This window comes from Micropterus dolomieu, linkage group LG04 (genome assembly GCF_021292245.1).
Source record: "Micropterus dolomieu isolate WLL.071019.BEF.003 ecotype Adirondacks linkage group LG04, ASM2129224v1, whole genome shotgun sequence".
Taxonomy (NCBI): Eukaryota; Metazoa; Chordata; class Actinopteri; order Centrarchiformes; family Centrarchidae; genus Micropterus; species Micropterus dolomieu.
In genome coordinates this window covers 22,596,492-22,611,297 of record NC_060153.1, presented here as the reverse complement: position 1 = coordinate 22,611,297, position 14,806 = coordinate 22,596,492, and the positions used below count along the sequence as shown (strand labels likewise).

The following is a 14,806-nucleotide window of genomic DNA, read 5'->3' as shown; positions in this document are numbered from 1 at the left end:
ACCATACAACCATACAACCATACAACCATACAACCATACAACCATACAACCATACAACCATACAACCATACAACCATACAACCATACAACCATACAACCATACAACCATACAACCAGGGACAGAGCACATACACGCTACAATGACCGGACAGGGAATGAACAGAAACACCAGACATTTATACACAGTGACTAACGAGCAGGGCGGGAGCAACACAGGTGACTGGGATCAGGGTTAACGAGGCAGAGAGACAGAAGGGAAAACAGAGAGACTAGCAGGCAGGCAGATTACTGATTACAGATTACTCAACACTAAACATCAGAGTAATATAAACAAGCGGACAGATCACAAATGAACTAACACCACCAAGGAACACAGACAGAAGCTAAGGTAAAACAGAGCTCAGACATGGGCAAAACACAGAAGTACACCGACCAGGAGTGAACACTAAGACAAGAACTAAGGTACAGGACTAAGAACTAAGATACGAGGCAAGACAGATACTAAATAAGATGTGGATGAATAATAAAGGCTAAACATAGACTAGAGCTGAATGAACAAAATCAGATTACTGAAACTAGCAGAGAACATAAATGACACCTAACCAACAGACAGAACCCAAGCATGGTGGTGGGAAACTAACACATGAGGGACAGGAACAGAACTAAAGTACTAAGGCAGACAACGAGATAACAGGACAGCTCAGAACCACCACACAAAACAAGTAGAAGACTGGATACAAGACCACAGATAGACAGGAATAAAACCCAGACACAGAGAAACCAAAATCAAAACAGGATCGTGACAAGAAAAGTAATTAGTTACACTAGCCTACTAGTTACAGGGGAAAGAAATATTATTACTGTAATGTGTAACACGTTACTGTAATAATATTACTTTAACACGTTACTGCCCAACATAGCCTAATGGTGCTTTCAGACCTAACGCAAATTTAATCTTTGCGACGCTTTCCTTGCGTGAGTACATTCGCTGTGTTCACACACAACGCGAGAAGGCTATTAGAACCCGCGAAAATTTGCTCGAGTTGGAAATTTTCAACTCACGCAAAAGCCTTCACCGGGACCACCCCCTTCGTTTCGCTTTGCGCCGCCCCACTGGAAATTGTGGCTCTACATGTCTTTGCATTGACTTTGTATGTAAACTCACCGCCCCGAATGCTCGCTTCACTTTTGGTCTGAAAGCACAGTCCAACAGTGTGGCTCATTGATTATATCAAGATATATCCGGTTATGGATTCACAGACAATACTTGTTAGTAACATCAATTCTTTGTTGGTCTTGGAGTTTTTATAGGATTTGTTCACAATAAGAAATATAGCGTGATTGAATAATGCGGGACGTTTTGGTGCCAGGGAGGTTGGGATTAAAGCCATTTGTTGATTGACTGATCTTGTGCATGTAATCCAAAGCTGCCTTGATAATTCATATTCATATCTATATCATTCACAGAGGAATTCCTCAGTGTATTTGATCATGAAACGTATTTCATCCTGGTAGAGTTTAATCTCAGATTGTGTGCCAGCCTGCAGGTGCTTCTAAACTGTCTGTCCTTCTGCTCTCTGTCTCTCCAGCTTTGCTGCTCAGCCGCATGTGGTCATAAAGAGGAATGTTATTATTGTAACACTGCAAGATAAAAGGCCAGTTGCAGGAAGAAAACACAGCAGCAGCTCGCTAGTTGTTTACCCTGTAGTCCTTTTAAAATGTAGGTGCTAATCTTTGTGCTGGGATGACATGACAGGCTTTGCATGTTTGGCTTAGATCTCTGTTAGGTACAGCAATTCAGTGCCAAGGACACAAACATGCAGAGCCTGACGCAAATGCATCATCATCATCATCTTCACACACTTCAACAGAAGCACAGAGACTGGACCAGAATGGAATTTGAAACGTTTTAGCCAAAAATGTTTCCATGGTCAAGGTGTTTTTTGCAGAAACGTTTCAGATTCCGTTTTGTTCTCCAACTTCGTGGGTGACAGTGGTCAACTGATGCCGCAGGAAATGCACCTGCCAGGAAATTCAACACACACACACACAAGGAGTTCTAGCTATTTACAGTAACATAACTCAACGTCGTAGATTTCATTCCGCAGACTTTAAAGAAGGTATTACAGATATGAGGGTAGTATATTCTCCCTGAAGGCACCTTCCTCTCCCCTGACCCACTTAACCCTGCTGTCCAATCCCATTATCCAGTCATCTGAACAATGCTTTTGTTTCCTTTTGCATAACAGACAGTACAGTGTATCATACATAAATGCATAACTTACTTGTGATGTTGTTTTCAATGTATGTGAAAACCATGGAGAGGAGGAGGAAAACGATTCAACCGTTTGCGTTAATGAAACCAATTGGATGAGCTCACACATGATCACTGTGATCCTAGCTCTTTGCCATTGTGGAGGTAGATGGTTTTCATCTGACAGCTGTCATGTGTGTGAGTGTGAAAGTAAAGCAGTCACTATGTCACAGATTGTTGCTTGTTATTTGCTGTTCGTTGATTCTTAATGATTTGTTGTGATTCAAACAACCCCTTACACACACACACACACACACACACACACACACACACACACACACACACACACACACACTATTCCCACTAACAAGTTTCTCCATATTGTGTGTGTAGGCCACATGGTGAGGTAGGGTTTCATGTGTCCAGCCTTCCCTGTGTTCCGGTCCCCACCGACCCCCATGCTCCCAACATCAGTGGGATGTCCCAGGTGTGTCTCCTCTTGGCCTTGCTTATGCTCTGCAGCTGCACAAAGGTACGACTCACAGCCTTTGTCTCTTTTTCACACACCCATATACAGACTGACTGTAGACTGACTTAGTCTACAAAGTTTAAGCAAGAGCTAGATGATGGGGGAAGGCTGTGGTGGCATTGCTGAAATGTGATGACATGAAGCTTCAGGAAGTTTCCTCCTCTTACAGGTCTCCTCTACTAACTCCCTGGAGCTTGTGAAGGAGCAGTGGAGCAGCTACAAAAACCAGTGCCTGGACGTCCTCAATGCCACGCCCCCCACCACAGGTGAACCCCTCTCATCCTAGCATGAGCTCATGTCTGAATGAGATGCATGAGAGACTTCAGGAGAATGAAGTATGCTTGACCTGCTTTAAGCCAAGAGCACAGATTTCACAGACCTGTTCTCCACTGCAGGGCTGGTGTGCAACAGGACCTTTGATCTGTATGCCTGCTGGCCTGATGGACTCCCAGGAACCACTGTCAATGTCTCCTGCCCATGGTTCTTGCCATGGTACCATAAAGGTCTGTGTGTGAGTGTGTATGCACAGTATATGTGGGGTGTGTGGCTACAGATGTGCTTTAGCAAGACAGAACATCAAGACAGCAAGAGAAATTTGTACTGGGCATTTGGATTTCATAATTACGCAAGTCTTACAAAAATTTAAAGCTGACTAATCAATATTTTCATATTGTAATGTCAAAGGGGTCACTAGTGACAAACCTACACTCAGTTCTGCAGTTGCTCTCAAGTCAACTGAGCATCTTTACATCTTTCAGTTGATTGTTTTGGTTTTTGAGGCTACAAATTTACTATTTTGGTTGTAATCACTCTCATCATTATCATTTTAGGCCGCAGCAGGCAGCCAAGATCTGATAAACCAACTCTACACTGCCTGCTCAGCACCAAAGAGCCTTTAGACAAAGTTAGCGACTAGCTGAACAGCACCTAAATAGCCAGATATTTATTATATAATTAAGATAATTTTGCAACACCTGCTTTTAGATGAAGGCTTTTTTAATGTAATAAACGATATCTGATGTTGTGTTTACTTTTAAATTATACAATAGTACAGTAAATCATTCAAATTAAAAAAAACAACAAAGTTAAGGCATCACTAAGAAGTCTCACAAAGAATCAGCAAAAACCAGATAATTCATTGTTAGGTAATATCCAAAGCTTTCAGCTGAGTAACTGCTCTGGTTAAAGGTAATACCTAATATGTTCAATGATGTACTCCTGATATGATCTGATGATGACAGTTTTGTGACCATAGAAATATTTTATTTCACTGCATTTTTCAGATTGTCTTTATGGCCTTGTCATCTTCTATCAAAGATGAAATTGAGTCTGAATTTCCCTGCTGCTAGACGGATGTTTTTTGTTTTGTTTTTTAGGTAAAAATGTTGGGAGATTCTTTTTTGACACTGGCCAGCAGAAAACTCCTGCAGGTTAAACTGGGCTTACTGGACACTTTAGTGTCTGGATTATTATTAACTGGACCAGTCATATTGTAGATGGATAGCTAGAAACTTAATAGCATAAAAACAATTAAGGCTACAAACAATCCATGATACAGTATTTACTTAAACCAGCAGGTCCACCTCGTGGCACACTCTGCTTTTGTGAATTTGTGAATAAGTAAATGTCTAGTCTTTTGTGTGAAATTTTCTATAGAAACATTAAAATGATAGATTGAATGTAGAAACAAATTCATTCCAAGAGCTGTGTACAGAAACTATATCCTTTTTTCAAGCCAGAGCTCTTCTTCAACACACCCGCATGATAAATACAGTGCTGGATGTGAGACGTTTTCTAACCTGCTAGGTAGGCCTTGTCCTACGTAATTGAAGTAGTGAGTTTGTTTGTTTGAGAAATGTAGGACACAACACCCGTCCGGTGACAAGATGTGAGAGCAGAACTTCAGAGAAAGAGCTCTTCAAAGTGCTCTTATCTAGTCATGTTGTGCGGTGAATGGAAAATATAGTTGCAACACATCTTACCATATGTCCTTGTCATTCAGTGGGATGAAAGAAACCAACAACCTCTTGGGAGAATGCTGTAGTGAATTGAGTGTACAGTGGTTTCGGAGAGTGCATGAGGCATTGATTCGGTGTGAAGGCCAAATATTAGTCAGCTTTCACTCAACTGTCGAACCAGAGAGTGGTGCTGAGAGTTCACACTGTGTCTCGGGGGCCAGTGCACCTATCCTGCGGGGCTTTTTCATTTGCCCTTGGTGTGCAGGCTTGTATCTCAGAACAGTGTTAGGTCATAGCATGATGGGCCCTCCAGGTGGTTTGGAGGCCCGAAATAGGTGTTAAAGTGAGCTTGACTCTCTTATCTCCTGTGGACTGGTAGCCTGACTGGGGTCTCTCCCTATCCTTTCCAGAAAGCATAGAAAGAGTCCTAAGCCTCCTGTTCCCTCCTGCTTTTTTTCTCATTTATACTGTATATATTTGGACTTTGAACTGTTGGTTGAACAAAACAAAACATTTGAAGATGCCAAAGATGTCGGACTTTTATCAATATTTTCTTACACTTTATAGACAAAATGGTTAACCGATTGATAAAAAAAATAATCTGCAGGTTAATCGATAATAAAAGTAAGTTATTTGCATCCCTAAGACCCTTGCCCTATTCAGGCTATTAGTTTGGTTGGAAATTGTATAAACAATGTCTTTGTTAACTGAGCATGTATAACTTTGGCCCAATGATATCTCAGAAGCAACATTATAGAGTAAAGTAAGGTTTCATATTTATCTATGTTATCATTATTGGTTATATATTATCTGTTTGTAAATATGTAAATATGAAGCCAGCAGCCGTTAGCTTAGCATAGCACAGAGACTAAAAACAGAGGGTAACAGCTAGCCTCTGTCCAGAGATCAGAACCTCTAAAGCTCACTAATGAAAGCGTAAAATCTATTTCATGACTGAGAGCAGCTGCCCAAGGAACAAGCAGAGACTCAAGAAAATAGATTGGCATATTACCCCCCCCTTCAGAAAAAGCTTAAGCTTAAGACTTTTGAACTATTGTATCCAAGACCAAGAAGGAACGTAATTGATCAAAAATGTCTGGGTTTTTTTGAGATATCACTAAATATTTATTTATTCATAAAGAAATTGTTGCTAAGCATTTAGCAGCTTCTGAACAGTGGGGGGTAAACATGCTATGCTGAAATAAAATCTCACAGTGTGTGTCTCTGTGTGAACAGTTCAGCAGGGTCTGGTCTACAGAGTCTGCAATGAAGATGGTCAATGGGCGCAAAAGAATACCACGGAATGTGAGGATGACCCTGGTGAGGTGTGTGTATACAGTACAGTTTGTTTTTGTGCATGGTTGTGTATAAATGGGGGTGTGTGGGTGGGTGTTGGGGGGCATGTTTAAAGTTGGCAGATGCATGGAAGAAAATGACTGATTGTTTCTCCTGTTGGCTCTACAGCAGCAGTATGGCCGCATCCTCAGTCAGTTACGGATCATGTACACAGTGGGCTACTCGCTCTCCCTCGGGGCTCTTCTACTAGCGCTGGGAATCCTCATCACCTTCAGGTACAACATGTACAGGGAGTAAAGACAAGAGGAAGGAGTGAGGACAAGGAGGAAGAAATAAGGAAAGCAATGAATCAATGAAGGGGGTGAAGAACAACGAGATGAAGGAAAGAAGACAGGAAGAAATAAAAGAGAATGAAAGGGAAGACGGGGGAAACAAATAACAGAACAAAATAAGGGTAACAATGAAGCAATTAATGACAGTGGTGAAACATGATATAAGAAAGGAAGGTGAAAAATGGAGAAAGAAAGATTGAGGGAAGGAATAGAGAAAGGAAAGCAGGAATAAAGAAAGGAGGAAAGAAGAAAGGAAGGTAGAATAAAAAGTAAGGAAAGAAAATGAAGAAGGAAAAATTTAAAGAACAAAAATGGAAATCAAAATATATAGGATGCAAGGGATGCAAAGAAGGATAGGAAAAATCGTTTTTGTCATGTTCCTGCATTCAGAGTAGTGAATACAACATATAAACGTCAACACACTGTCAACTCTGCACCAGGAAGCTCCACTGTATGAGGAACAACATCCACATGAACCTGTTTGCCTCCTTCATCCTGAGAGCCGTGTCCATACTAGTTAAAGACGCCCTGCTGACCCTCACACTGGACCCTGGAAGCAGCAGTGACAGCCGGAAACAAGCCTGGGTCAACATACCGGTCAGAGCAAACACACCACACCAACCTCATCTGCTATGAATTGTTTTCATGTGCAACTATATAGTGTGAGAGAAATACCTGCGTTACGTCCCAAGGTCTAGAGGTATCCAGGATGTAACATAAATGTGTGGCTTCCCACTCCCAAGCAATGCCAGAACACAGTAAATACAATTTAGCAGTTTTTATTTGCTTCAGAGATGAGCAGTGCCCAAAACAACAACCAAAACACTCTAAGAAAACCTCAAACTCTCCTATCCCAAAAACCAAAAAGTAAAGAAAAGACAAAGTAGATTTCTAATTCCAACAACAGGAGAAAAAGGGTGCAAACAAAAAGGGCTTCTCACTCTTACTAAAATGCTAGTAGTTGATACCATAAGCTACAAGAAAGAAAATTGCTATATAGCAAACAAAATGGCTAAAGCCAACAAAACAAGGTTGCCATAAGACAATAATCAGAATTATTAAGGTAAGCTATTCAGAGTTAATGTGTTCACTACACAGATTCACTAACAAAGTCTAATATGCTCACAACAGTTATCTACTTACAATGAACACAGACATAACACACAGTACACAGGCTCAAGTTGGGAATGTCAGAGAGAGAGAGAGAGAAGAGAGTTCCTATCAGTGGGATTTAAGATGGTGCTGTCATCCAGTTGACCAATCAGGAGGCAGCAATCAGCTCTGCAGGACCAACCCAGTGTGCCCACCTGTTCTTCATTACCTGTATACACACACTCTAAGGGAGGAGACAGCTGAAAGTGCAGGGTGAGATAAACAAACAACAAAGTATGACCCCAGGGTCATAACACCTGTTTAAAGGAAATGTTCACTGCAAGCAATTTTCATTAGATGTTACCGTGTGCTTAAGTTACGGTTAAAGTTCGCCAACTACAACCACTTGATTAAAGTTAGGATAAGAGCATATATCGTGTTAAAACAAAAATATCAAAGTGACCACTTGATCCACAAACTCGTAGCACTACCTCAACTTATTTCACTGCAGTATATGAACATACATAATAGTGAGACACAGGATAGTGCCACATACACATTCAGAGATTACTCCATATTTCTTGAATATCTGTATCATGTATCTTTTTGGGTGTCCCAGTGATTCAATGTTGTTTTTGCGTTCTACAGACACATCACACATGTAACTTAATAAGGTACTGATTTGGTATTGATTGGGTGTGTCTAGACACATCAAATATATAATAAGAGGAGATATTCTCCCAAATATTATTTGTCGAGCACCTCAACCAGTAATTCATGTTTTGACCAAGTGTCTATTCCTGGAAAATAAAGCTCTCAGTTCATAAAGAAGGCAACACAAAGTCACTTCAGACTTGTGAAACATCATGTCTGGTAGGAAGAGAAAATCTAGAAATGCCCACACATACAGATTTCCCCTTTCTTGCTTAGCTGTTCCGTATTTGCATTGGAGGAATGTACAGTATATGTCATATACAAATAGCATTGTGTTAGCATTAATCCACATTAAGTTTAAGCAATAAGCAATTATAAATGTACCATAAATGTGATTTGTTGCTTTTGTACTGAGACGCAAGAGACATTGGAAATTAATTAATGTTGAAATGTTGTAACCTTATTTGTTGTAAAGGATAGCGATCAAAGAGAAAAATATATTTGGATACCAGAATAAAATTGTTTATGTGCAGAGCTACGGTCCTTGTCTTATGAAGTGCTGTTGTAAGCCAAGGTTTGAACATTGTATTGTGCTGCAGTCTGACTCAGAGTTGATTCAACTGAGCTGAAGCAGAGTATTTGTCAGCCGTGGAGCTTTGATTTAAAGCAACATTTTGTACTTTAAGAGAACATGTCACCTTGGCTTATTGTATCCTCACCACCCCATCCTGTGTCATGTGTCAGGCTGTGACATGGTGCCGTGGTGCCATGGTGATGATGCAGTACAGTGTGATGGCCAACAACTATTGGCTGTTGGTGGAGGGCATCTACCTGCACAGCCTGCTAGTCATCACCGTGTTCAGCGAGAGGAAGTACTTTTACATTTACCTGGCCATTGGCTGGGGTAAGAACCACTCTTACACAGGATCTGACAATCAAATAGTAATGCTGCTCTGGTTATTACACAAATACAAACATTTGTATTTCTGTTCTTTTGTGACAGACAAATATTGGTCATTTAGTTGAGAAGAGTAAACAGCATTCTGACAGGCTCTGTCATGTAGCCGTTAACAGGAACCATAGAGTATAAGATGGATGACGTGTCTCCACTTCCTCCAATTGTACAAAATTTAAGCCAAAATATCTTGGATAGTCTGAGTCAACTGAATCTGCATGGTACTAATAGAGCCAAGGTAACGAGGTCCCGCCCATACAGCCGGCTGAGTCAATCGCGAGCGGGCTCAGCTTTCCGTCATAACTCATTAAAACTAAACTAAGGAGATAAATTAACATTTGAACTTACAACCCCAATTCCAATAAAGTTGGGACATTGTGTAAAACGTAAATAAAACCTTCATTTTCAAATCCTTTTCAACCTATATTCAATTTAATACACAACAAAGACAAGATATTTAATGTTCAAACTGATAAACTTTATTGTTTTTTTGCAAATATTCATTCACTTTGAATTTGATGCCTGCAACATGTTCCAAAAAAGCTGGGACAGGGGCAACAAAAGACTGGGAAAGTTGAGGGATGCTCAAAAACACCTGTTTGGAACATTCCACAGGTGAACAGGTTAATTGGAAACAGGTGAGTGTCATGATTGGGTATGAAAGGAGGATCCCCCAAAGGCTCAGTCATTCAAAAGCAAGGATGGGGTGAGGTTCACTACTTTGTGAACAGCTGCGCAAACAGCCCAACAGTTTAAGAACAATGTTTCTCAATGTACAATTACAGGGAATTTAGGGATTTCATCATCCACGGTCCCTAATATCATCAAAAGATTCAGAGAATCTGGAGAAATCTCTGCATGTAAGCGACAAGGCCGAAAACCAGCATAGAATGCCTGTGACCTTTGATCCCTCAGCCGGCACTGCATTAAAAACCGACATCAGTGTGCAAAGGATATTACCACATGGGCTCAGGAACACTTCAGAAAACCACTGCCAGTTAACACAGTTCGTCGCTACATCAACAAGTGCAAGTTAAAACTCAACCATGCAAAGCGAAAGCCATATATCAACAACACCCAGAAACACCGCCGGCTTCTCTGGGCCCAAGCTCATTTGAGATGGACTGAGGCAAAGTGGAAAAGTGTGCTGTGGTCTGATGAGTTCACATTTCAAATTGTTTTTGGAAATTATGGACGTCGTGTCCTCCGGGCCAAAGAGGCAAAGGACCATCCGGATTGTTATCAGCCCAAAGTTCAAAAGCCAGCATCTGTGAGGGTATGGGGGTGTGTTAGTGCCCATGGCATGGGTAACTTGCACATCTGTGAAGGCACCATTAATGCTGAAAGGTATATACAGGTTTTGGAGCAACATACGCTGCCATCCAAGCAATGTCTTTTTCAGGGACGTCTCTGTTTATTTCAGCAAGACAATGCCAAGCCACATTCTGCACGTGGTACAACAGCGTGGCTTCGTAGTAAGAGTGCGGGTACTAGACTGGCCTGCCTGCAGTCCAGACCTGTCTCCCATTGAAAATATGAGGCGCATTATGAAGCGCAAAATACGACAACGAAGACCCCGGACTGTTGAGCAACTGAAGTTGTACATCAAGCAAGAATGGGAAAGAATTCCACCTACAAAGCTTCAACAATTAGTGTCCTCAGTTCCCAAACGCTTGAGTGTTAAAAGGAAAGGTGACAGTGGTAAACATGCCCCTGTCACAGCTTTTTTGGAACGTATTGCAGGCATCAAATTCAAAGTGAGTTTATCAGTTTGAACATTAAATATCTTGTCTTTGTGGTGTATTCAATTGAACATAGGTTGAAAAGGATTTGCAAATGAATGTATTGTTTGTATTTACGTTTTACACAATGTTCCAACTTCATTGGAATTGGGATTGTACATCAGCATGACAAGAATTACCTAATATGACAGAAACCATCTCTAGAGATGTTTTTGCTTCACTTTTGGGGAGCAGTCATGTCGTCCATCTTAGTGGGTACATCTCAAGTCTCATATTTGATATTTCGTCGACTCTCACTTGAAGCGGAAGTCATTCTGGTCTGCCATCAAAGCTCTTTTTTCAGCTAATGAAGTGAGGAGCAAGCAGAAAACCTCGCTATGAGCGTGGATACATGAGAGCAGTCTTCACAGAAGCCTTTTACTGGCAGACACGTCCCCTTTTTGGATATAAGTTATTGATTGGACACTACAGCTGATCAGACTGATCTGATACATCACAACATTATTGGAGTTTCATACAGATAACAAATTTTACTCAAGTGTATAACTCAAGTTTTATATATTTTTAATTTTTCTGATCTGTGTTCATTGTAGGTCGGAAGAATAAATGGACCACAAACAACTTTCTTCTTTAATTAGGAAGATTTTTCTTTTTGTGATCTGTTTTTCCCCCCATTAACTTCTATCATCTATACAATTAAAGTCAGAGAGTCACAGAGTCTGTCTGTCAGCTAGAAACACTTTTTACATCATTTATTGTCATTTCTATTTAGTCACATGTGAGGCAGATAGTTCCTGACTGTTTGGTTTGAAATGAGCACAAACATCGTTTAAATTTTCTCTGAAACATTTAGCCTAATTAATCATTTCCAATGTTAAAAAGACACCAAACTAATATTCTGGGTTACTCAATAATTCATTCACTATCAGAATATCAATAAATACAGATGCCAATAATGAATAAATAATATAAATGCATTCTGACAGTAGAAATGATCCTGTGCCTCTGAGCAGGACACAATATAAATACAGAATGCAGGTTGTTCTTCTTGTGCAGCTGTTTGTTAAACTGGTAACATCTACTTAGAGAAAACATGCTGCTCTGCAGTAACTGTGTGCCTTTATTAGTACTAGCACAGTGCACATGTGAGCAGACAGAAGGAAAAGACGCAAGTGAAGGAAATGTGAATGCAATTAAGAGACTTAGGGTGTACCCTAAACAGGAACACAGTGATCAGCAACAGTCAGGTACAGGAATATTTAGCGGGTATGTAAACAGACCAATGAGCAAATACAGAGCAGCTGTGTGGACAGATAACAGTTCTCAGTATGAGTCAGGTAATTCAATGAAGTGATAAAAATCTCTGAGAGCATCTAGTGGACAGGTGTGGTATAGCAGGCTCTGAAATGTCAACACAAAGTGAGTTCAACATTTAGGGGCTATTGTGTACAGAGGGACAATCTTGTGAGTATCAAAATTGATGTAGCAGAACCTTGTCAAAACCCGGTGCCCACATTACCCAAAATACAACTTGACAGCCAACGATTTGGTCAGAGATTTGGTTCTGTAATGCTAGTAGCAGCTAATGTAGCCTCAAGCAGAGATGATAAAATCAGTTGAGTTCCCCTTTAATATGAAGACTGTATCATAGATATGACTGAACATCTAAAATCATAGTGCCACTGATGTAAATACTTGTTAATCTACTTACAACTTATTTTAATAATATATTATTTCTAAATGAAAGAATCCATAGTACACATAAACATGTTCATAAGCCCAGAGCAGCTTTTGTTAAACACTTCAAACCTGTTTTCTTGAGATCACAACTTCATTTTCTCATTGTCTTTAAATAAATAATGACTTTGCGATTAAATTTTCAACTTGCTATTGTGAGAAAACAATTTCATTTTGTAGTTATCAATGGATTTCATTGGAAACATTGTTTTCCAAGATTAAGAAAATTCTCACTGAGCGGAGATGATAAATCATGGTCTTGTCACAATATTAACTGGATTGTTCAATTGACGTTAATGAATCATTGTAGCCTAACAGACAGATAATGTCCAAAGAAGAGACCAGATTTGTGAACCGATTCGATTTTACTTTAATCATGTTCAGACACGGGCAGACGCTTTCATGTTTAGAGACCTTTCAAGTAACAGAAAAATAGAAATATTTGTCTTGAGATAATGAGATTTTGAGCTCATGATCATAAGAAAACAGTGTTTAATAAATTGATTTCATCATGATAACAAGGTTAAAGATTTAAGATGAGCAAACTGTACACATTAATTGTACTAAAAATGAAGATTGCTATAACAACCTCACTACCTACTGGTAAATTAAGACAGTTTCAACATATTTACAAAGTATTACTTTAACTCATCAAAAGTTAACTTTCACATTTTACCTCTGTTTGTCATTCTCAGGTGCGCCACTCATATTCGTTCTGCCGTGGATCACAGTGAAGTATCTGTATGAGAATGAGGAGTAAGTTGCTTGTCATGATATGGCCACATTAAGTGAATTCCAGTTTAGATGCAACAGCTTTTATCTGTGTCCTGTGAGAAGTCATCTATAGTGAGGATGATTCAAATTATGTGTTGACTCTTAAAAAAAGATCACAATGATAATAATAATAATAATAATAATAATAATAATAATCCTTATTTGTAGAGCACTTTTCAAAAACAAGTTACAAAGTGCTTTAACAAGTGTAAAGAATAATACAAAAAAAGATAAGAGCAATACAAAAAAAGATAAGAGCAAATGATAACAGCAATAAGTTACAATCTAAAATTTGTTTTGTGTGTAGGTGCTGGGAGAGGAATATTAACATGGGATATTGGTGGATCATCCGTTCTCCTATACTGTTTGCATATCTGGTAAGTCTATCTCTATCTGCCTGTTTGTCTCTAAACCTCATATTCTCTGTGTGGCAGTTTACCGTGGCGCGCGCGCACACACACACACACACACAGCAGCTGTCATGAACTTTTTGTTGGCTTCTGAAGGGGGGCATGACAGAAAAAGTTTGAGAACCACTCGTATAGACTGACCTTCTCTCAGCACTGTGACTGACCTCTAGCATTCAACTGTGACTATATCAGGGACACTTCTACACCGGTTCTACACCAGTTGCATATGTCTACTAGTTGAGACCAGATAAACAAAAGTACAGAGCTGACCTTTGAGGAAGCTATAATACCTAATTGGCTGCGCTATACCATCCACTTTTCTTTAACCACCTCTTTGGAGTAGAAACTGTTCCACAAATAATTTATAGAAAGTATGTTATGAGACAGGAGTCGATGATACTAAGAGGTCTTTTGAATAAACTGTGTGAACTTACTGTCCAGTTAGTGACCTAGCCAAGATAAGGAGCTAACAAGTGTGCTAACGGCCTGTTCAAGCTTGTAAATTCTGTGAGTTTTATTTTCCCTCTATAATATCTTAATAATCTTTAATATATCTGTAGCAGACCTAAATTTTAGTTATGCAATTTAATAAATTTATGAGAATTGATACCCAATTGTGAATTTTAATATTCATAAAATCAAGATTTTCCTCGTTTCCCTCAGGGCACCACCGGAGTTGTTATAATCCTAGAGTCTCCGGACCTCTAGGTAGTTTTGAATAATTATACAATTATTACTAGTGATCAGTTAGTTAATAATCGCTCAATTATCTTAAATCAGTCAGTCAGTCTCATATCTAAAGGGTCAATTCTCTTGGCAGGAACTATAAATAGGCAACACACACAGCTCTTGATTATATTACAGTGAATTTATTCTCTAACTAAGGTGATAAAAAGATGGTTGGATACAGGAAACATAAACATTTGCTGAACAATGAGCCTGGAGGTTCGATTGTGGGAAGCATTTGACTCATACGGCATAGAAGAGCTAATGAAAGTAAACTAATGCTATAATTTAGGAGTTAAAATGGACATCTGATCACAGAACGTGTGTTAAGTCTTACTGCTTGTCGA

At 39.6% G+C, this 14,806-nt stretch overlaps 1 protein-coding gene across 5 annotated transcripts in view; it reads left to right on the top strand.

Annotated features, from left to right (window-relative positions):
• Positions 1 to 303: 303 nt before the first annotated feature.
• Positions 304 to 14,806, top strand: part of LOC123969755 (glucagon receptor-like) — a 20,809-nt gene continuing 6,306 nt past the window's right edge. The window contains exons 1-10 of one of the 5 annotated variants that reach the window (XM_046047391.1): positions 304 to 388; positions 2,648 to 2,786; positions 2,953 to 3,049; positions 3,179 to 3,286; positions 5,978 to 6,066; positions 6,206 to 6,312; positions 6,810 to 6,966; positions 8,860 to 9,019; positions 13,245 to 13,305; positions 13,631 to 13,700. In XM_046047391.1, the coding sequence (XP_045903347.1) occupies positions 2,733 to 2,786; positions 2,953 to 3,049; positions 3,179 to 3,286; positions 5,978 to 6,066; positions 6,206 to 6,312; positions 6,810 to 6,966; positions 8,860 to 9,019; positions 13,245 to 13,305; positions 13,631 to 13,700 (903 nt within the window). In that variant the 5' untranslated portion in view covers positions 304 to 388; positions 2,648 to 2,732. Of the gene's footprint in view, positions 463 to 2,647; positions 2,787 to 2,952; positions 3,050 to 3,178; positions 3,287 to 5,977; positions 6,067 to 6,205; positions 6,313 to 6,809; positions 6,967 to 8,859; positions 9,020 to 13,244; positions 13,306 to 13,630; positions 13,701 to 14,806 lie in introns of those variants that run through there. The other 4 variants (XM_046047392.1, XM_046047390.1, XM_046047394.1 and 1 more) reach the window with 4 other exon arrangements.